This window comes from Capsicum annuum, chromosome 1 (assembly GCF_002878395.1).
Source record: "Capsicum annuum cultivar UCD-10X-F1 chromosome 1, UCD10Xv1.1, whole genome shotgun sequence".
Taxonomy (NCBI): domain Eukaryota; kingdom Viridiplantae; phylum Streptophyta; class Magnoliopsida; order Solanales; family Solanaceae; genus Capsicum; species Capsicum annuum.
The window spans coordinates 235,503,161-235,523,392 of record NC_061111.1 but is presented as its reverse complement, the minus strand read 5'-3'; the positions used below and the strand labels follow the sequence as shown (position 1 = coordinate 235,523,392).

Here is a 20,232-nt window from a genome sequence, read left to right as displayed (position 1 = left end):
GATCTACCATTTACATGTCGAAAACTTGATTTTTAGCAGCAAAAGCTTCTCTTGAAATCCTTAATTTTTCAGGGTCGTTCCGCTGCGTTGATCGATTTTCACTAAAACCAAATTTGGTGTAATCAAATTCGCCTGGAGTAAAATACAGGACTTGATTGCTATCATGAACACCTTTTTGTGTTTCAATTTATGAAATTTCCAAGTTGAATGAGGGTGAATCTTCATTAGCCATTGAAGATAAAATAAATTAACACTAAAGGATTTTAAAGCATAAATCAAAAGCTAACCCCTTTGAAGAAGTTGTCAATTTTTGAAATTAAAGGATGAAGGATTTCTGTTGAAATCAATTAAAGTATTGGAGAATGAAGTTGACTCAAAATCTACTAAAACAGGAGAGATTTTAGGGGAGTAATTTGTGGGAAGAAAAGGATGATGCGTAAAAGAATGAGAGAGATGGCGTAAAAAGAGGAGAGAAAATAGGGTTTGCAACTTATAGCATATGTATCACCAGTAAATATGCAAATAGGAATTTTATGTAATTTTTAAAATAGTAAGGGATATTAGGTAATATGGTGTCTTAAATATGGGATTTCTGTAATTTATCCTTAATTTTACCGATGCTTTGTGATATTCCAAAATTATTTTTAGTTTAATGTATACAAATTACAGACATAATTTGTATTAACAATATATATGTGTGTCTAAAAATTAGAACGTAACAAAATATACGTAAAAATAATAATATAATAAAATACAAAATATTTATTTTATATAACAACATATATATATATATATATATATATATATATATATATGATTACAATACCGCCTAAAAAATAAAATTAGATAAGATTCAAATGCGATTATCAAAAGATATTTTTGTGATTTTGATGTTAAAATATTTAATTATGTAAAATTTTTTTTATAATATGATAGAAAAAATAGATTTCCCTCTATTATTTAAAAGTAGAAATAGAGATAAAATACGAATCTTATTTCTTATTTAATTTTTAAAAATTATTTAGGGCCAAGAAACATCGTAAAAGTAATTAAAGAAAAAAGGACGAGCCAAAATTGGGTGTCAACAGTGGATCCACACAACCAACGTTAGTACCCTTTGCACAGTACTAACACCCTTCCAACTGGGGGTTACAGGTAGGACCTCGATTAGCTCATATTTGGGAATGTCGGTTAGATGATACCTTCCAAAGTCTCAGTCCAGTAATCATTTCAGTAATTTAATTTCAAATGCTTGACCATAGCATACAGATATCAGTGATTCAGTTATCAGATTTTAGTATTTTTGTATTTACAGATTTTATTTAGAACATGTAATATGCTTAGTCATGCATCCTCAGTACTTACAGATTTCATGTATCCTCAGTATCTACAAATTTCATGCACTCTATTCAGTACTTCATATTATATATATATATATATATATATATATCCAGACAGTTATTATTCATGTTCATGAAACCATGCATATCATCCTACCTTATTTAGCATACCAGTACATTCAAAGTACTGATCGCATACTCTTTTCTTGTGCTATGATGTATCATATCATTGGTTCAGACGCTCAGTTCTCGGATCGTGCATAGATTTTTTAGACTATTAGTCGTAGCAGTGGTGAGTCCTCATATTTTGAGGACATGATTTATTTAGTTCAGATTACTTTATCAGTTTTAGTTATTTCCATTCAGTCAGAGTTAGTTGAGGGTTTGTCCCACCAGATTCTCAATCAATCTGTAGAGGCTTTTTAGGCTATTTCAGACAGTTAGTCAATTTCTCAGATTTCAATTATCATTGTCAGATATTTTATCAGTATTATCAGTTATGCCTTATAGATTTTATCATATTTATGACTTAAAACCTTATGACATTCCTTAGTTAAATTCTGCATATGACCATTTGTTATCAGTTTTACTCAGTGCTCACAGCAGGTACCAGCTCATAGGTTAGCTTGTGCTCTCTCGGGACTATAAGCACCACGTGGAACTCAGGGTGTACTCTCGGGGCATTACAAACTTGGTATCAGAGCCTAAGGTTTTAAGGTGTCCTAGAAAGTCTAAAAGTCGTGTCAAGTAAAGTCTTGTGCATGGATATGAAATGTGCAACACTTATGGCCAAGAGGCTACAAGGCGTTTAGGAAAAATTTCCTTTATTTCAGTGTTCATATTGTGTTGCTGAGCATAAGCTCAAGTTAACCTCTCTGTCTAATCTATGCTTCTTTCTGTTTACAGAACATGCCTCCAAAAAAGATAAATGGAAGAAAAAACATAAACCACCCAACACATTTGCCCGTTCAGGAAGATCCCTTGAATGAGAATGTTTTTCATGGAGAGTTCAGAGCTGTATTCACTACTCTAGCCCATTTTGTAGCAGCTCAGATTTCTCAGCCAGCTACTATTTTGGCCAACCCAGTGGCCAATACTGCCGCAGCTAGGATTCAGGACTTCACCCGAATGAATCCTCCTCTATTTTTGGGATCCAAATCTGAAAATGATCCGTAAGAGTTCTTAGACATGGTGCAGAATGTAACAGATATTATGGGGGTAACTGTTAGTGAGAGTGTTGAGTTAGATTCCTATCAGTTGCAAGATGTGGCTCATACATGGTTTAAGTAGTGGAAGGTAGATAGAGACGCAGATGCAGGGCCTATAGAATGGGAAGAGTTTGCTACAAATTTCTTAGATAGATTTTTCCCGTTGGAGCTAAGAGAATACAAGGTGTTAGAGTTTATTAAATTGAGGTAGGGCAACATGAGTGTGGAGAAGTATTCTCTTAAGTTTACTCAGTTAGCTAGGTATGCTCCTCATGTGGTAGCTGATAGTAGGTGTAAGATGAGAAAATATGTGTCTGGTATATCTGATAGTGTGGTCAAGGAGTGTAGGACCACAATGTTATTTAAGGAGATGGACTTATCTAGGTTAACGGTCTATGCGCAACAGATCGAGGAGTAGAAAACTAAGGAGAGAGAGAGGAAGAACAAGAGGGCTAGAACGGGTAGCTTTAGTTTTAATCATCCAAGGTCAGAAGGTGGTAACCGTCCTCAGTTTCATCAGAAATCTTCAGTCCCAGCTCTATCTTCAGCTAGTTCCCTAGTACCCAAGTTCAAAAATGACAATCGGGATAGGACGCCAGGCTCTAAGTCGCAGGGTAGTGTTAATAATGCTCGTACAAATTCTATTTGCCAGAAATATGGTTGAAACCATCAGGGTGAGTGTAGAGTGGTAAATGATGTATGATTTGGACGTGGCAAGCCAGGCCATTAGATTCAGAAGTGTATGGTAGTTTCTCAGAAAGATAGGGATTTACACCAATAGGGCCAGTCTCATCAGTCATTAGTTTCAGTCGGCCACCCGACTCAGCAGGGAGACGCTTCCAGTGCTATCAGTAGTCAGCGTCCAAACAAATTATATGCCCTTCAATCTCGACAGGATCAAGAAAATTCTCCTGATATAGTTATTGGTACGTTACAGGTCTTTTATATACATGTTTATGCTTTATTAGACCCTAGAGCTTCTCTTTCTTTTGTAACCCTTTATATAGCCGTCAACTTCAAAATTAGTCTTAAAATTCTAGCAGAGCCTTTTTTAGTGTCTACCCCAGTAGGTGTCTCTATTGTAGCCGGGCAGGCATACAGGAACTGTCCGGTCATAATATCTCAGAAATTCACTTTAGTGGATCTTGTGGAGTTAGAGATGATGGATTTTGACGTTATTCTCAGCATGGATTGGCTCCACTCATGCTATGCTTTAGTTGAATGTAGAAACAGCATAGTTCATTTTCAATTTCCAAATAAACCAGTCCTTGAATTGAAGGGTAGTACTACAACTCTTAGAGGTCAGTTTTTTTCATACCTTAGGGCGAGAAAGATGATATCCAAGGGGTGTATCTATGATCTTGTCTGAGTCAAAGGAACTAATTCTGAGACTCCTAATCTCAATTCAATTTATGTAGTGAGGGAATTTTCAGATGTGTTTCTTGAAGATCTTCTCAGAGTTTTGCTCGAGAGGAAAATTGACTTCGGAATTGACCTTCTTTCAGATACTCAGCCTATCTCTATTCCTCCATATAGAATGGCTCCAGCTGAACTCAATAAATTAAAAGAACCATTGAAAAATCTCTTAAAAAGGGATTCATCAGGCCTAGTATTTCCCCGTGGGGCGCACCAGTCATATTCGTGCATAAGAAAGACGGTTCTCTTAGAATGTGTATCGACTGCTGTTAGTTGAATAAATTCACAATAAAAAACAAGTATCCACTTTCCAGAATTGATGACTTGTTCGACCAACTTTAGGGTGCTAGTTAGTTTTCTTAAATAGACCTTAGATCCGTCTATCATCAGCTCAGAGTCAGGGAATGTGATATCCTAAAAATAGCTTTTAGAACTCGGTATGGTCACTTCCAATTGCTAGTCATGTCCTTCGATCTTACGAATGCGCCAACATCCTTTATGGACTTGATGAACGGAGTGTTCAAGCAGTATTTGGACATGTTTGTTACAGTCTTCATTGATAACATTCTTGTTTACTCTCGTAACGAAAATGATTATGCAGACCACCTAAGAATAGTATTGCAAACTCTTAGAGCCTATCGGTTGTTTGCTAAATTCAGTAAGTGTGAATTCTAGCTAAGATCAGTAGTTTTTCTTGGCCATATTATTTCCGGTAATGGCATTAGAGTTGATCCTTAAAAGATTGAGGCAATGAGAAACTGGCCCAGACTCATCTCTCTGTCAGATATCAGGAGTTTCTTGGGTTTGGCTGGCTATTACCGATGGTTTATTGAGGGATTTTCATTTATTTCTTCCCCTATGTACAGATTGACTTAGAAGAAAGTTAAGTTTTAGTGGTCGGATTCTTATGAGAAGAGTTTTCAGGAGTTAAAGACTCGACTTACTATAGCCACAGTTTTGACATTGCCAGATGGTTCAGATGGGTTTGTTGAGTACTGTAGTGCTTTTAGAGTTAGGTTGGGATGTGTTTTGATGCAGAAAGGTAAGGTTGTGGCCTATGCCTCTAGACAACTTAAGCCCCATAAAAAGAATTACCCTACTTATGATCTTGAGTTAGCAGCTATTGTGTTTGCCTTAAAGATTTAGAGACAGTATCTGTATAAAGTGCATGTTGATGTGTTCACAGATCACAAAATCTTGTAGTATGTATTTTCGTAGAAGGATTTGAATCTGCGTCAGAGGAGATGGTTAGAATTGCTGAAAGATTATACCATGAGTGTTTTGCATCACCCGAGCAAGGCCAATGTAGTGGCATATGTCCTAAGTAGATTGTCTATGGATAGTGTTGCTCATGTCGAGGGCGATAAAAAAAGTTAGTGCAGGAAGTTCATCAGCTTACCAGATTAGGTATTCATTTAGTTGATTCAGCTAAGAGTAGTGTGTGAGTTCAAAATAGTTTAGAATCTTCTTTAGTTGCCGAAGTGAAAGAAAAGAAAGATAGGGATCCTAGTCTAGTAAATCTGAAAGAGTCAATCAAAAATAAAAAAGTAGAGGTTTTCTCCCAAGGAGGAGATGGTGTATTACATTGCCAGGGTAGACTGTGTGTGCCGTGTGTTGATGATTTAAGACAGAAAATTCTTGCAGAAGTGTATGGTGCACGTTACTCGATCCATCCTGAGGCCATGAAGATGTACCACGATCTGTGGGAAATCTATTGGTGGAGTGGGATGAAGAAAGATATCGCAGACTTTGTAGCTAAGTGCTCCACATGTCAGCAGGTTAATATTGAACATCAGAAGCCTAGTGGGTCTACACAGGAGTTCAGTATTCCCACTTGAAAGTGGGAGGAAGTGAACATGTATTTGTGACAGGTTTGCCTCATACTCGTCAGCAGCATGATCCAATTTGGGTCATTGTGGATAGAATGACCAGCTCATTTCTTGCCAGTTTGGAGAGTTGGTTAGGTTGACGGTGTCCCATTATCTATCATCTCAGATAGAGGTACTCAGTTTACCTATCACTTTTAGAAATCTTTTCAGAAGGGTCTTGGTACCTAAGTTTACCTCATTAGAGTCTTCCACCCTCAGACAAATAGTTAAGCAGAAAGGATAATTCAGACCCTTAAGGATATGTGGAATGCGTGTGTAGTCGACTTTAAGGGCAGTTGGGATGATCACTTGCCTTTAATTGAGTTCGCTTATAATAACAGCTGTTCTAGTATTCAGATAGCTCCGTTTGAGGCTCTATATGAAAGGAGATGTAGATCTCCAATTGATTAGTTTGAAATAGGAGAAATCGAGCTAGTAGGGCCTGACTTGGTATTTGATGCTTTAGAGAAAGTTCAGGTGATTAGGGAGAAACTTAAGGCAGCCCAGAGCCGACAGAAAGTAAATGCAGATGTGAGGAGGAAATATCTTGAGTTTGAGATTGGTGATTTCATACATCTGAAGATCTCTCCCATGAAGGGCGTGAAGAGGTTTGGTAAGAAGAGGAAGCTTAGTCCCCGATATGTTGGCCCTTTCAGAATTTTGAGCCGCTTCGAAAAAGTGGCTTATGAGCTTGAGTTGCCTGCAGACTTACCATCAATACACCCAGTATTCCATATCTCTTTGTTAAAGAATTTATTGGTGACCTAGCTGTAGTTGTTCCCTTAGAAAGCATAGATGTTCATAACAGTATTTCCTACGAGGAAATTCCAGTCGAAATTATTGATCGATAAATTCGTAGACTAAGGAACAAAGAATTTCCCCTAGTCAAAGTTCTTTAGTGGAATCAGTCCGTTGAGGGAGCCACTTGGGAAGTAGAAACAGATATACCCTCATCTTTTCTCCGCAAATTCAGACTCAGCTTAAGGTAACAACCTTCATAAAATTTCTCTTTTCCATACTCAGTTTCAGCAGCATATTAATCTCATGTCAGTCATGCATTCACAAAATCAGTTCAGTCATGAATTATGTTTCAGACTCAGTCATGTACTCATGTTTTCATCATATATATTCAACATGTAGTCTCAGTTCCTTAGTGTTTTCAGCTTAACCAGTCTCATTCGAGGACGAATGTTCCCAAGGGGGAGATGTTGTAATACTTCCAAAATCTAAACCAATGTTAAGAGTCATGTTCCAAACTCATGTAAAGTATCTTATAGTCCTGTGGTAGTTTTATGAGTTAGTTTGATGTATATTAGGGTCTCAAATAACTTTCATCTATTAGACAAATCGAAATAACCCTTACCGATTGAAATTTTGATAAGAATGCTGCCTTAGTCAACTTCAAATAAGCATATCTTTTGTTCTACTCAGAATTTTCTAGCTCACGACCCATCAAGTTGTGAAAAATTAAATTATCTTTTCAACAATGCCAATTTCATCCAAATACGATACTCGAATGAGAAGTTATGATACTTTTAATGAAAGTAGTAGCTCAATACGAGCAGCACCGCGTGGCGGTGACCCCAAAAATGGCATTTTTCCTTTTCCAGTGTTCCATCACGATAAGCATCACGTCGCGCCGATGGGTTATTTCGCAATTATCATTTTCCAGTGAGGCACCGCGATGACGCCGCGTCACGCCAAAATACCAGTTTAGAATTGTCCTTTCCAGTGGCGCAATGCGATAGCACCGCCTCGCGCCGTTGGAAAAAATGGGGATTGTCCTTTTTCCAGTGGCCCGACGCGATTGTACCGTGACGTACCGGGTGTCAAAATTGGAATTTTCAGTTTCCAGTTCCGAGTTTTAATTTTTCCAAGGGCTTTTAAGTCTTTTTCCTTCACCTTATCTAGTCCAAACACAGGATTTAAGTCCCTAAATACCACTTTTACATCACTTTTAATAATTTTTTCCAAATTGAAATCACTCTCTCTCAAAAGAATAAACACCACCCTTTAAAATTAAAGATCAAATCTTAATAAATTCACCATCAATTCTCACGAATTCATCAACCCAGGTATGTTAAGTGTTCATTCATGGTTCCTTCCACCCGTGGAGTCCAAGTATCCTCTTTTAAATATAAAGTTGTGATCTTTACAAGTTATGATTTTAAATTGTGATTTTAACCATGAACTCCTATGAATTGCAATTCTATACCATGTTTACATAAAATTATTGTTGTTTATTAGACCCCACAAGTTCTAATGTTGTTATTCATTGATTTAAATCATGATTAAGTGTTATTGATGTCAAAATCATGTTATTACTCCAAGTTTCATACTATTCCCATGATTAATTTAAAATATGAATATTAAGTGTTTGATAAAATGGCTACAAGAATGAATATTTGATAAAAGCTTTCATGTTATGTCCTCTAAGCTTAAGTACTATTTTACTATTATTGCTATTGAGTCCTGGGGGTTATGAATACCTGAAAACTTAGCCGTTTACCTAGTCTCAGTATCTTCAGAATAGTTTCAGAATATGTTATGAGTATTATCAGTTCAATCAATTATCAAAATCAGTTAAACTTAGAACAATTCAACATTCCAAGTCAGTTCAGTTGCGAGTAGGATTTAGCACTGAGCGAGTGCCGAGATGATGGTTTTTTTGTAAGATAGGAAGAGTCGTTAGTAGTAGTCTCTGTACTTCATAACTACGTAGCCAGCATAGGATATAAGGAGTCACCTGTCAGTTTAGGCTTGACACCCTTAGTCCTTCGGGACAGTACATCAGTATAGTGGATCCACACAGCCAGTGTTAGTACCCGTGGCACGGTACTAACACCCTTTCAATTGAGGTTACAGGTTGGACCCCGACTAGCTCAGATTTGGGCATGTCATTTAGATGATACCTCCCACAGTCTCAGTCCAGTAATCAGTTCAGTAATTCAGTTTCAAATACTTGACCATAACATACAAATATCAATGATTCAGTTATTAGTTTTCAGTATTTCAGTATTTTCAGATTTTATTCAAAATATGTTATATGCTTGGTCATGCATCCTCAGTACTTAAAGGTTTTATGTATCCTCAGTATCTACAGATTTCATGCACTCTATTCAATACTTTATGTTATATATATATATATATGTATATATATATATTCAGATAGTTATTATTCATGTTCGTGAAATCATGCATATCATCCTACCTTATTTAGCATACCAGTACATTCAAAGTACTGATCGTATACTCTCTTGCGCTATGATGTATCATATCATAGGCTCGGAAGCTTAGTTCTCGAATCACATATAGATTTTCCAGACTATCAGTCGTAGTAGTGGTGAGTCCTCATATTTTAAGGACATGATTTACTTAGTTCAGATTACTTTATCAGTTTTAATCATTTCTATTCAGTCGGAGTTAGTTGGGGGTTTGTCCCATCAGCTCCTCAGTAAGTCAGTAGAGGCTTTTCAGATAGTTAGTCAGTTTCTCAGATTTTAGTTATCACTGTCAGACGTTTTATCAGTATTATCAGTTATGCCTTACAGATTTTATCAAATTTATGACTTAAAACCTTATGGCATTCCTCAGTTAAATTCCACATATGACCTTTTGTTGTCAGTTTTACTCAGTGCTCACAGTAGATACCAGCTCATGGGTTAGCTTGTGGTTCCTCGGGAATGTAAGCACCGTGTGATGCACATGGTGTACTCTCGGGGCGTTAAAAAACTCAAGTGAGAAATTGAGATGTAGAAGTGTAAAAGAGGCAGTCCATATAGAGACAACAAAAACAAATTGTCAATTAAAAGGATATCTTTATACGTATGTATGTATCTATGTATGTATGTATGTATGTATCTATGTATGCATGTATCTATGTATGTATGAGAGGAACGATTAAACAAGAATTTGAGAATACAACAAAAGGATTTCGCAAATTAGAGAAAATCCAAAAAGAATGTGAGGTAGAAAACAGCATTTGACTGTCGTTTAATGCGTAGAAGAACGGGTGAATTTAATTATATTTGATGTGACAGTAAAAAAAATAATGTGATAAATATAATTTCATAAGAAAAAAAAGAAAAGGGGTTGAGAAATTTTAGCAAAGCAATTAACGGCAACAGGGGTATATATGACCCAAAACTTGACAACAGTGGTATTAAGACCCAAAACATGACAACAGAGGTATATATGGATCAAAACTTGGACGGTAAGGGCATTGGTGAGCTAAACTTTTAACGGAGGATACATCTGAACATTTTCGCAAAATTTAGGGACATATTTGATCCTTTTCCCATTTAAATTTGATAATGTAAATATCTAATAAGAGGTAATGCGTCAAAAAAGGATTTGAAAAAATATCATTTAAAAAATAATGATACGAATTTTTATGTAACGATAGTGATATAAATGGATAAAACTCTTAATAACAATAATAGTAATGAGCAAACTTTTAATACTTCCTCCGTACCAAATTGAGATGACACATTGATTAAGAAAAATAATTAATAACATGGCTAGTTTACCATAGTGTCCCTATTAAATGATATTTATATTTTAATTAAAAGAAAAAAGCAATTAATGCAAAGATTAAAATATGAAAATTTTTTTGGGGAAAGGACAAGAATAGCCACTCGGCTAAAACAATTGCCGCCGAGTGGCCATCGATTTTTAAATTCCAAAATATAGCCATTTAGGCACTTTTTTTTGCTACTATCTTTATTTTTTTTAATGCAAATATCACAATCCAGTGATTCCGTCTAAGCTATCCTCTTGTTTATCTATAATGCCATTACTCAACGGTTGATTTGAATCATAAAGTTTTAAAGTTTTCTAGCATCAAAATAAGCTATGCAGTTTTAAGCTTTAAAAAAAAAGCTATTCTTCTAATTGGTGTAGTTTTTCTAACAATCAAATACGATTTATAACATTGTAATTGGTTCTCTTCTTTTTTATCAATCAAATACAATATTTGATATCAAATACATGAATCTTTGATACCAAATACAAATATATATTTTATACAATAATTGTATAAAAGTGTATCAATGTGGTATCAAAGTGTATCAGTGTAGTATAAAAGTGTATCAATATAGTTTAAAAGTGCATCAATATGATATAAAAGTGTATCAATTGGGTATAGAGACTGCATGCGACCGACCAGCCAAATGGCTAAAAATCAAAATTAAATTAGGCTGTCTGGCTCCAATTGTATAACTTTTACATGGGCTGGCCATTTCTTTTCCAAATGGTCAGCCCATGTCCTTTTCCCAATTTTTTTTATCTCTTCTTGGTTAATAAAAAAAGACAATTAAAATGAAAAATTAAATTAAAAAATTTAGAATGGGTAATTTGAGACGGAGGAAGTAATAATGATAATAACGAGTCTTGTAATGAATGATATAAATAAATTATTTTTAATATTTTGATTAGAATTTTTTTCCTGAGTAAATTCCCTAAATAGTCACCCATGTTAGGGAATTTGCCTTATAATATCATTTTTGTTTCTTTTAGGACCATAATATCACCCAACTATTCCTATTTTTTTCAAAATATACTTGACATAATATCAACATCATTCTTTCTCTTAAAGGATGCCATGTCACATATGCCATGTCACATTTTTCTTTTTTAATAATAAGTTTTTTAACTTTTTAAACCACCAATCTTTTACCCAAGAAGAAGATTATAAAGAGACATATTTTTCTGCCCGAAAAAGTTTTCTAGGGTTCTGAGGCAACTTCTAACATGGAATCCTCTGGTTCTTTGAGGAAATTGTGGGTTCTTCAACGAATAAATTAATGAATTTGCAGAATAGATTGTATCCCTAGCCTCTGTATACCTTTGATATCGACCAAATGGATCGTCACGAGGTAAAATTCAATCTTTTTTTTTTTTCAATCTTTGAAGTTTAAATTGTGAAATAATTTGAATACTCAATGTGGTATTGGAGTAATTTTCTTAAAATTTAGAATTTTTTTTGCTTGTTTTTGAATGGGATAACCTGTTGTTTGAATCTGCATTATGTGTTTGTGTCTATAGTCTGTGTATAACATAGGAGACATCTACTCTTAAGGGGTTATTTGGTTGAGAATAACTAGAATAAGTTATTTCGGGATAACTAATCCAACGATTAGTTATTCCACCATAGGTGATAACTAATTCCATCACTTAAATAATTTCGGGACTAAGTAATGCCTTCATCCAAACGTAGGATAAGTAATCTTGCATTTTATCTCAAAACTATTGCACCTTATACCTCTAATGTCTATAAATTTCTTGCATCTCTATGTGCTCAAAAAGGCTGTTGACGCTTCTTCAAATCAATCTCTAGATCAGTCAAAGAACAAGCTGAAAATGATGATTTGTGGGATTATTCTACATTTTATCATCCAGAAATTTGGGTAGATTCACAAATGGATTTGAGCTTAATAAAGCAGTCAACTAGAACTCACGTAATGAATTCTTGATTTTTTTTTTTGTCAATTTGCAAAGTTATGATTTTTTTCCTATTAGTTTCATTGCTTAATTATATATTTTTTCTCTATTGTTGGCTCAGGGAGGTGTACATGTTGAATCTATTGATTGACCTTCTTTTACAGCAAAGAAAGGAAGCCATTTTGAAAGCGAAATCCTGAAGAATTATGTAGTTTTGTTGAAGAAGAAGAAAAGAAACTTTAGTAAAATATAGGGATTATGCATTAGTTTCTTTTGTTAGTTATGTGAAACACTTATTTAGACACGTTATGTATCTATTTTTGCTAAAACCTTCATGGTCATATTATGGCGTGGTACAGTGTGATGTTGCCACTTGCCTATAAAACATTATTTAGCTGTAAATTATAGCAAATTATGATACTTTTTTGAAGTATTGATGCTAAAATTTGTTATTTTGAAGGTCAAATTTGTTTGTGCATATAGTTTGGTAAGGCAGTGAAGAAAATTTGTTATTATGTTTTGTCTTTCTGATTAGCTCCAAGGAACTAATTTAATTTTTTCTTTTGATAAGAGAAAGGCTAAATTTTTGTATGAAGACAAGTTGATTTTCATGCAAATACTCGTGAGTGAAATAGAGAACAAAGATTTTTTCTATGAAATTAAAGTAACTAGATTCTTGTACAGAAAATAATGTATTGGGCTACTGAAAGTATAACAACATGTACACTTATTCACCGTTGCAGCTTCGAAATCTTCAAAAATTAGGTAAATGCTTTGATTGAATATGTAAAAGAAGTTGTTTATTCAAGAATTAGGTAAATATTTTGGTTGAATATGTAAAAGAAGTTGATGCTTATAAAGACATAAACACTCTTTTATGTATTGTTAAAGAAAAAAAATGTGACATGACATTCTATTAGGAGAGAGAAGAATGTTGGTATTGTGTCGAGTATATTTTGATAAAAAATAAGAGTAGTGGGTGATATTGTGGTCCTAAAAAATAAAAGTGATATTATTAGGCAGATTTCCAAAATTGGCTGATTATTTAGGAAATTTACTCTTTTTTTTTTTTCCAAATTAAAATGCAGTGTACCATTTTGACAAAATCTTCTGGAGGTCGGTTCATAAGCGGGTCAGAACAAATTAGTATAATAATATCATGGAAAACCGTTTACGCCACACGAAAGCAAAGCAAAGTCATACATACATACCTCTTGTTGTTTCTTGTTTTCTATTGAAAAAATCAAAATAGAAAAAAAGGGCAAAAGATGAGTAGTAGCGGTAGTTGTACATGTTCTTATAGACCCATAATTACTGCTAAATCAAATATTGTTGTTAATCCATTATTGATAATCCATGGTAACCGTAGATTAAAGAAAAGAATACCGAGAATTTGTGTTGTAAGAGCATCAACAGTTGAAAATAGCTCATCCAATTTTGTTCAACGCATCGAGAAGGCCTGGTTGATTTCCAAGGTACCTTCCCTTTTCATTTTTATTTTTTTATTTATTCCATTTTTGGTAGTAGTAAAATCTTCATTTCCATCATTTTTTTAAGCTTTTCCCAGATGCTTGAAGAAAATAAATAATTAAGGCATAATGGGTCTACACAGGTAGACACTTAAGCTGGTAAAAAATTGAATAAGTAGATGCATGTGTCCTATGTGTGGCATAATACAAATGCCATGAAGGACAAGAGTTGGCCACATAGGACGCCACATATGACACATGTGTCTCCTTAGTCAACTTTATATAAGTTTAAGTGATTAGTTGTGCACATCCAAAGTTGGATCTCATTGATGTAATCTGAGGCTAAGTTAAAGTGCATGATTATGTATTATGCCATTAATTAATATGTGTTGGATCTCATAGATGTAATCTGAGGCTATGCCATTAATTAATATGTGTTTTGTGTTATGGGTTTTGTTCACTTGTTCGTGTTGTCAATCAATTACTCAATTAATCAACTATGCATCCAAAGATGTGTCAGTAAAATTGGATTTTAATTGAGGAAATTTCATAAACAGCTATAGTTTGGAGCACAATTATCATTTGAATTCCCGTAGAAGCAAAAAAAGTTACTCCCACCATCCCATTTTATGTGGCATACTTTGATCGGACACGAAATTTAAGAAATAAGGAAAGAGTTGGTGAAGTTTACCAAATTGTTCTTTATTAAAAAATGTACTACTACTATGTTTAATTAAGTGGGATCTTGTAAGTGGGATGAATAAGGGTAAAAGTGGAATTGTAGGTGACATTCTTTTTAAGACGGACCAAAAAGGAAATGGCTACACATAAAATGGGACAGAGGGAGTAGGTGATTTTTTCTCAGGTCTACGACTTGGTGGATGGAGTTGCTCAATACTTGTGCTGGTTGGAGGTAGTAGGTATCTCGTGGATAAGCAGAGGTGTGCACTAGCTGTGCGTTAGCTGGTATGGACACCAGTGGTGGAGTCAAAATTTTCATAAAGGGATTTTAAAATATAAAGAAATAAATTCATGAACAGAAGGAGTGTCGTTATGTAATAATATACTTAAGAAAAATATTTTTTCCTAGCTACAGTGTGTATTTTTTTGACAAAGGGGTGTCTACATGTGGCTCCACCACTGATGGACACTATGTTGTAGAAAAAATTGATCAATCAACTATTTCCCTCAAACCCCTAACTACTTGAAGTTGGCCTTGTGAGTCCTCGATATCCATTCCGTTCTGCGTTCCGCCTATGTGAGCTTCCCATGGCCCTGAATCCTTAATATTCTTCCTGGACCGGCTTACTAGATGTCTCGTTTGTTAATTACCTGTCTTGGTATAATATCTCGTCTTAAAATGATTAATCAAATGAATGGAAGCGAAGATATCGAATTTCACATGAAAGAAGTGTGGTGATACACTTTCTGGGACAACCTCAGAAGTAAAATCCTCCTTCAAATACTTGTCATAAGGAGAGGAGTGTGACTTCGTCCAGAAAAGAAGCATGCAACCTCGTTCAGATTCCTCTTTTGAAAAACGTGTTTTTCCAAAGGTGTGTAGCCTTTCTTTGAAAGGAACACTAAGGGGTCGTTTGGTAGAGTGTATTAAAAAGTTAATGCATGCATTAGTTTAATGTGTATTAGTAGTACCTTGTTTGGTATATCTTTTTACCCTTTGTATAACTAATGCTTGCATTAGTTATACATTCTATTGTGTATTGAGGTGTGTATTACTAATGCCTCAAAATTCATTGGATTAGTAATGCAATGGATCTAATGCATGCTTTAACATTCTTTAAGACACTATTATCCCTCAAAAAATTTTCCGCATCCTTTTCAACATATATATTGAGGGTACTATATAAAAAAAAAAAAAATCTTTTTTAGAAATTATGTAATTCATGTTATTTTTGATACATCGAACCAAACACTGCATAAGAAAAATACAAGCATTATTAATGCAAGCATTGCTAATACAAGCATTACTAATACGGCATATCTTGCATTATTCTTATACACTCTACCAAATGACCCCTAAGAATAGCATGATGTCACTTGCATAAGAAGAAAGGGATATCCTCTTCCAGTATCTATATTGTTAATAAAGGAGGAGACTCACAGCAAGAGAATACATGGTGCACCAAGGTAGTGCTTGGACCTCATGCATTTGGGGTTTGGAAGCACATTGGGATGATTTCTTTATCATGAAATAAGTTAAAGGTGGGAATAGAAGAAAACTTTACTTTGGCGTGATGCATGGATGGCATATACACCATTAAAAGATCAATTTCCAGATCTTTACAAATTCCCTGAGATGCTATTTCTACCATTAAGGAGTGTTGGAATGAATATTTGTGGGATATTAGATCTAGAAGAGTTTATAAGGATTGGGAGATTTAGAGGGCTGCAGAACAGTTTGGCACAATTAGAAGACATGGGGCGTTAACTGGGGACTCAGATTCATTAGTTTAGCCTGCTGGTAGAAAGCTATTTTCTCCTTAATAAATTGGGAAGAGGAGTCATGGAGTGGGACTAGAAAACCAGGCTCATTATAAAAGATACAAGAGAGGGAAAGCTCAATCCATACTGTATTTGTAATATAAGCATATACATCTTTAGCCTTTTGGTATAAATCGACATGTATGTGAAGTAGATACCCTGATAAACCTTTTGCTCTTCAAGATCAGCCTGTTTTTTTTTTTTAACTATATTTTTGCATATGACAGCACATTCTTAGTGTTAGCTTATAGCGGATAAAATTCTTCACCTTTCAAATCCTGAAGGAGAAACTTTTGATATTATTTTGTTTTTCATTGGTGAGGAACTTATGATTTATTAATATGCATGTGTCTTCTCGTAGTTAACTAGGCGTAGGCTATCTGTCCTATTTGAAGCTACGGGGATATAGCATGTTTGAGAAGGTTAGATGGCCTCCTAAAAAACTTAACTGTTGCTTGTCAAAGACGATTTAGCTCTTGTAAGTCGTGAAAAGGATCTTTGGATCAAGTAACCTCAAATATCCCAGGACCCAAAGTGTAATTTGAAACAGGATCTATGGATCAACAATCCACTCACAGAACTCCATTTCTGAGGGAGGAGGAGCTTAAAAAAGACTACATACACCAAACAAATAGAGGGAAAGAAAGATAAGTTAAAATGAGATACCATGTTGTGGAATTAAGCCTGAAGACACTACCATTTAACGGAAGAAAACCTGAAGACCTAAATCCTTGGAACTGATATGACTTAGGAGTTGGGAGCAGGGAAGGAGTTACCGAGGATTTTCCCTTCATTCCTAATAAGAGCACAATTTCCTACTCTGAAAGAGCACAGAAAATTATAACTTACACTTTGCATGAGGGTGGCAGAAATGCGGATGTTGCGCTGGATGTGTGGACTGACTAGAGGGGATAGAGTTCGGAATAAGACTATCCGGGAGAAGGTTGGAGTGACTTCAGTGGAGTGCAAGATGCGGGAAGCACGATTGAGATGGTTCGGACACGTGAAGAGGAGGGGCATGGATGCCCCGGTCCGTAGGTGTGAGAGGCTAGCGTTGGATGGTTTTAGGCGGGGTAGGGGTAGGCCGAAGAAGTACTGGGGTGAGGTGATTAGGCGGGACATGGAACAGTTACAGCTCACCGAGGACATGACCCTAGATAGGAAGGTCTGGAGGACGCGAATTACGGCAGAGGATTAGGGCCAGTTTGGGTCGCTAGTGTAGGGAATTACTTGGTGGGGGTTTTATTCCTGTTATGATTCCGTGTTCCGTGTTCCATGTTTTATTACGAATCTGTGTGCTTTCCTCTGCTTTCCTCTGTTTTATATTACTTATGGGTGCCGTATTTATGTTATGTAATCTGCTTCTGTGCTTTACTATGTGTTTGTGTGGTATCTCGTGCCTTGAGCCGGGGGTCTATCGGAAACAGCCTTTCTACTTCATCAGAGGTAGAGGTATGGACTGCGTACATCTTACCCCCCCAGACCCCACTAGGTGGGAATACACTGGGTTTGTTGTTGTTGTTGTTTCTGTTGTTTGCATGAGGGAATCATGTTTTCCTATGTATAACATTTGCTACCTTGTGGGAACCCAAAAGGCATAAGGCATAATTCAAAGGCATGATATCATACTTCATTTCTTACCTATGGACCATGTAGAAAATTATATTATTTAGGTTTCTCCTCTCGCTCCCTATGTTGTTAACTAACTTCCTCTCTCAGCTTGTCGTACCTGTGTACAAACCCTGCATGGGCCCACCTGTGCTCATTACAAATATATGTGATTTTACCTTAGGTTTGTCAAGCTAGGTAGTTTTATCATTTATGCATCTTTGGAGGTTATGTAGTCTAGGAAAAGTTTCTGGCGAAAACCGCATGTTTATGGGTTGAGAGAGTGCCTTGTGGTCAAACATAAATGTTTAAAATGCTGACCTACTTATGAACTGTTTACAGTGGGGATAACAGCATCTATCAAGTTAATTTTGTGGTATTTTCAAAATGCTATCCTAGAAGGGTATATGATATCTTTTTGTATATGATAAGTTTTAGCTAATTCTGGGGCTTTTTAAGTCTCAAATTGGCATGTTACCAACTACTTTTGTAGAGCAACACCTAAAAAAGTAAAAGAGTCCTACTCATGCAGCCAGAATCATACCTATGTAACCCAAGTCAATTCACAAGGATTTTTAAATCTATGGGTAAGATTCACACGAAATACATGCAGGTGAATAGTTTATTGATAAATGGAAAACCCCTGAATGCAAGATGTGTACAGAAATTAGAAAATCCTACAAAAATATAATTTCTACCTAGAGTATCCAATCATCCACACTGAAAGGAATATTTTTTGTGTTTTCTAAAGTGTGTGAAGACTAATACCTTTTCAAAAGGCATGCGATCCATATGCTTAACCAAGTTCTTCGGTGGGAGTTCTCTGGTTTTTAATCAGCTACGAACTCGAATCGTTCTCTTCCATCTCGTACATATCTGAGTACAATGTTAAAGCTTCTTGTATTTGTAAGTTGTAACAAGACTTTCCTTCATATTAATGTTGCTGTCTATTTCTTTTTTTCACTTCCCTGATGTATGCAGCAACCTAGGCCAATTATATGCTCTACTTGTGACTCAAATGGCAATGTGGATTGCAAGTGGTGCGGCGGTACTGGTTTCTTTATACTAGGCGACAATATGCTCTGTCAAGTGCCCTCTCGAAACACAAGCTGTGTCATATGCGCTGGAAAGGTAACTACCCTTAGCCGTAGCCTATAGGTATAGCCCATTTCCTCTTTAAGATTGCTTGCGTTCCGATAGATTGAGTTGTAATGTATATCTGTATTAGACTAGATGCAATGAGTGGGTTAATTCTCTGCTATTCTAGGGTTCAGTATGCTGCACAGACTGTAAAGGAACAGGTCACCGTGCAAAGTGGCTGGGTGAGCCTCCTATTCCCAAGCCTCCTGTTGCCGAGGAGTAACACCTCTCAACTGATTTCTTGAATCTTTAATCAAGTTCTTGATCCTTGGACTGGATCGACGTTCAGAATGCTGCTGAATGCATCGTGATACTTGTATTCGTTGTTGAAAATAATACTATTTCTTTTTCAGTTGTACAATTGTTTCATTAGTTTCAAGATACCATTTGTGTAAAGCACATTGCTCTTTGGTTCTTTTTTGGGCCTGATAGAAGCTTTCTGAAAGTGATACAGGAGATTGTATAGCATTATTTTTCGCGAAGTTCAGCAACATATGCGTCTTGCATTAGAAGTTAATGATTTCTAAGTAGATTTAAGGTAATGTTGAATTTGTGGAATTTCTGTCTTAATTTAGTTACCTTCTACCAGCAAAAAAAAGAGTTTATGTAGAGTTTTTACTGTACCAATATGTTTAGGGAGAATTATTCGAGACCTCTTTCTTCATGGTACTTCCAAATTATTTCCCTTTTTTTTACACTTAGTCAATTGGCCCCTAAGAGACAAAAAATATCATACTACGTCGTCTTTTCTGGAAGAATTTTCATGTTGAAACAAAAACTAGTCTCTTATTCTTCTTCCAAGATTAACTATTCAGAATGTCTTGGCTAGTTGAGTTGGCCAGAACTGAAGCTTAATGGGAAGCAGCTTGGGCTGATTTTCGCAAACAACCTAAATTGCGACAGTTTGGAGATTAATTATAAACATTTCTTTGAAAATTTCAATTTTGGATCTATTGGGATACATAATTAGCTTTCGATATATTCAACGAAGATATGTTTTTTCCTTTGTAAAGATACATAATTAGCTTTGGATACATGTTTTTCAATTTTGGGGGTCTATCGAGATACTTAATTAGCTCTCGATACATCCAACGAAATACATAATTAGTTGAGATTCTTGTAATTTTTATAAGGGTGGAGATTTGTGTAAATATGATAAGTAAAGGTGTATGTTTATGTTATTTTTCCTGTTTTTATTTCTGAACTCTATAATACTTTTGAAAATTTTTCCTATCAAATA

The 20,232-nt window shown here is 35.4% G+C and overlaps 1 protein-coding gene across 1 annotated transcript; it reads left to right on the top strand.

Annotated features, from left to right (window-relative positions):
* Nucleotides 1–13,321: 13,321 nt before the first annotated feature.
* Nucleotides 13,322–19,485, top strand: LOC107848678 (chaperone protein DnaJ). Its single transcript, XM_016693453.2, has 3 exons — nt 13,322–13,748; nt 18,834–18,983; nt 19,120–19,485. The coding sequence occupies exons 1-3, from the start codon at nt 13,542–13,544 to the stop codon at nt 19,213–19,215; spliced, it is 453 nt and encodes a 150-aa protein (XP_016548939.1). The 5' UTR covers nt 13,322–13,541; the 3' UTR covers nt 19,216–19,485.
* Nucleotides 19,486–20,232: the final 747 nt, after the last annotated feature.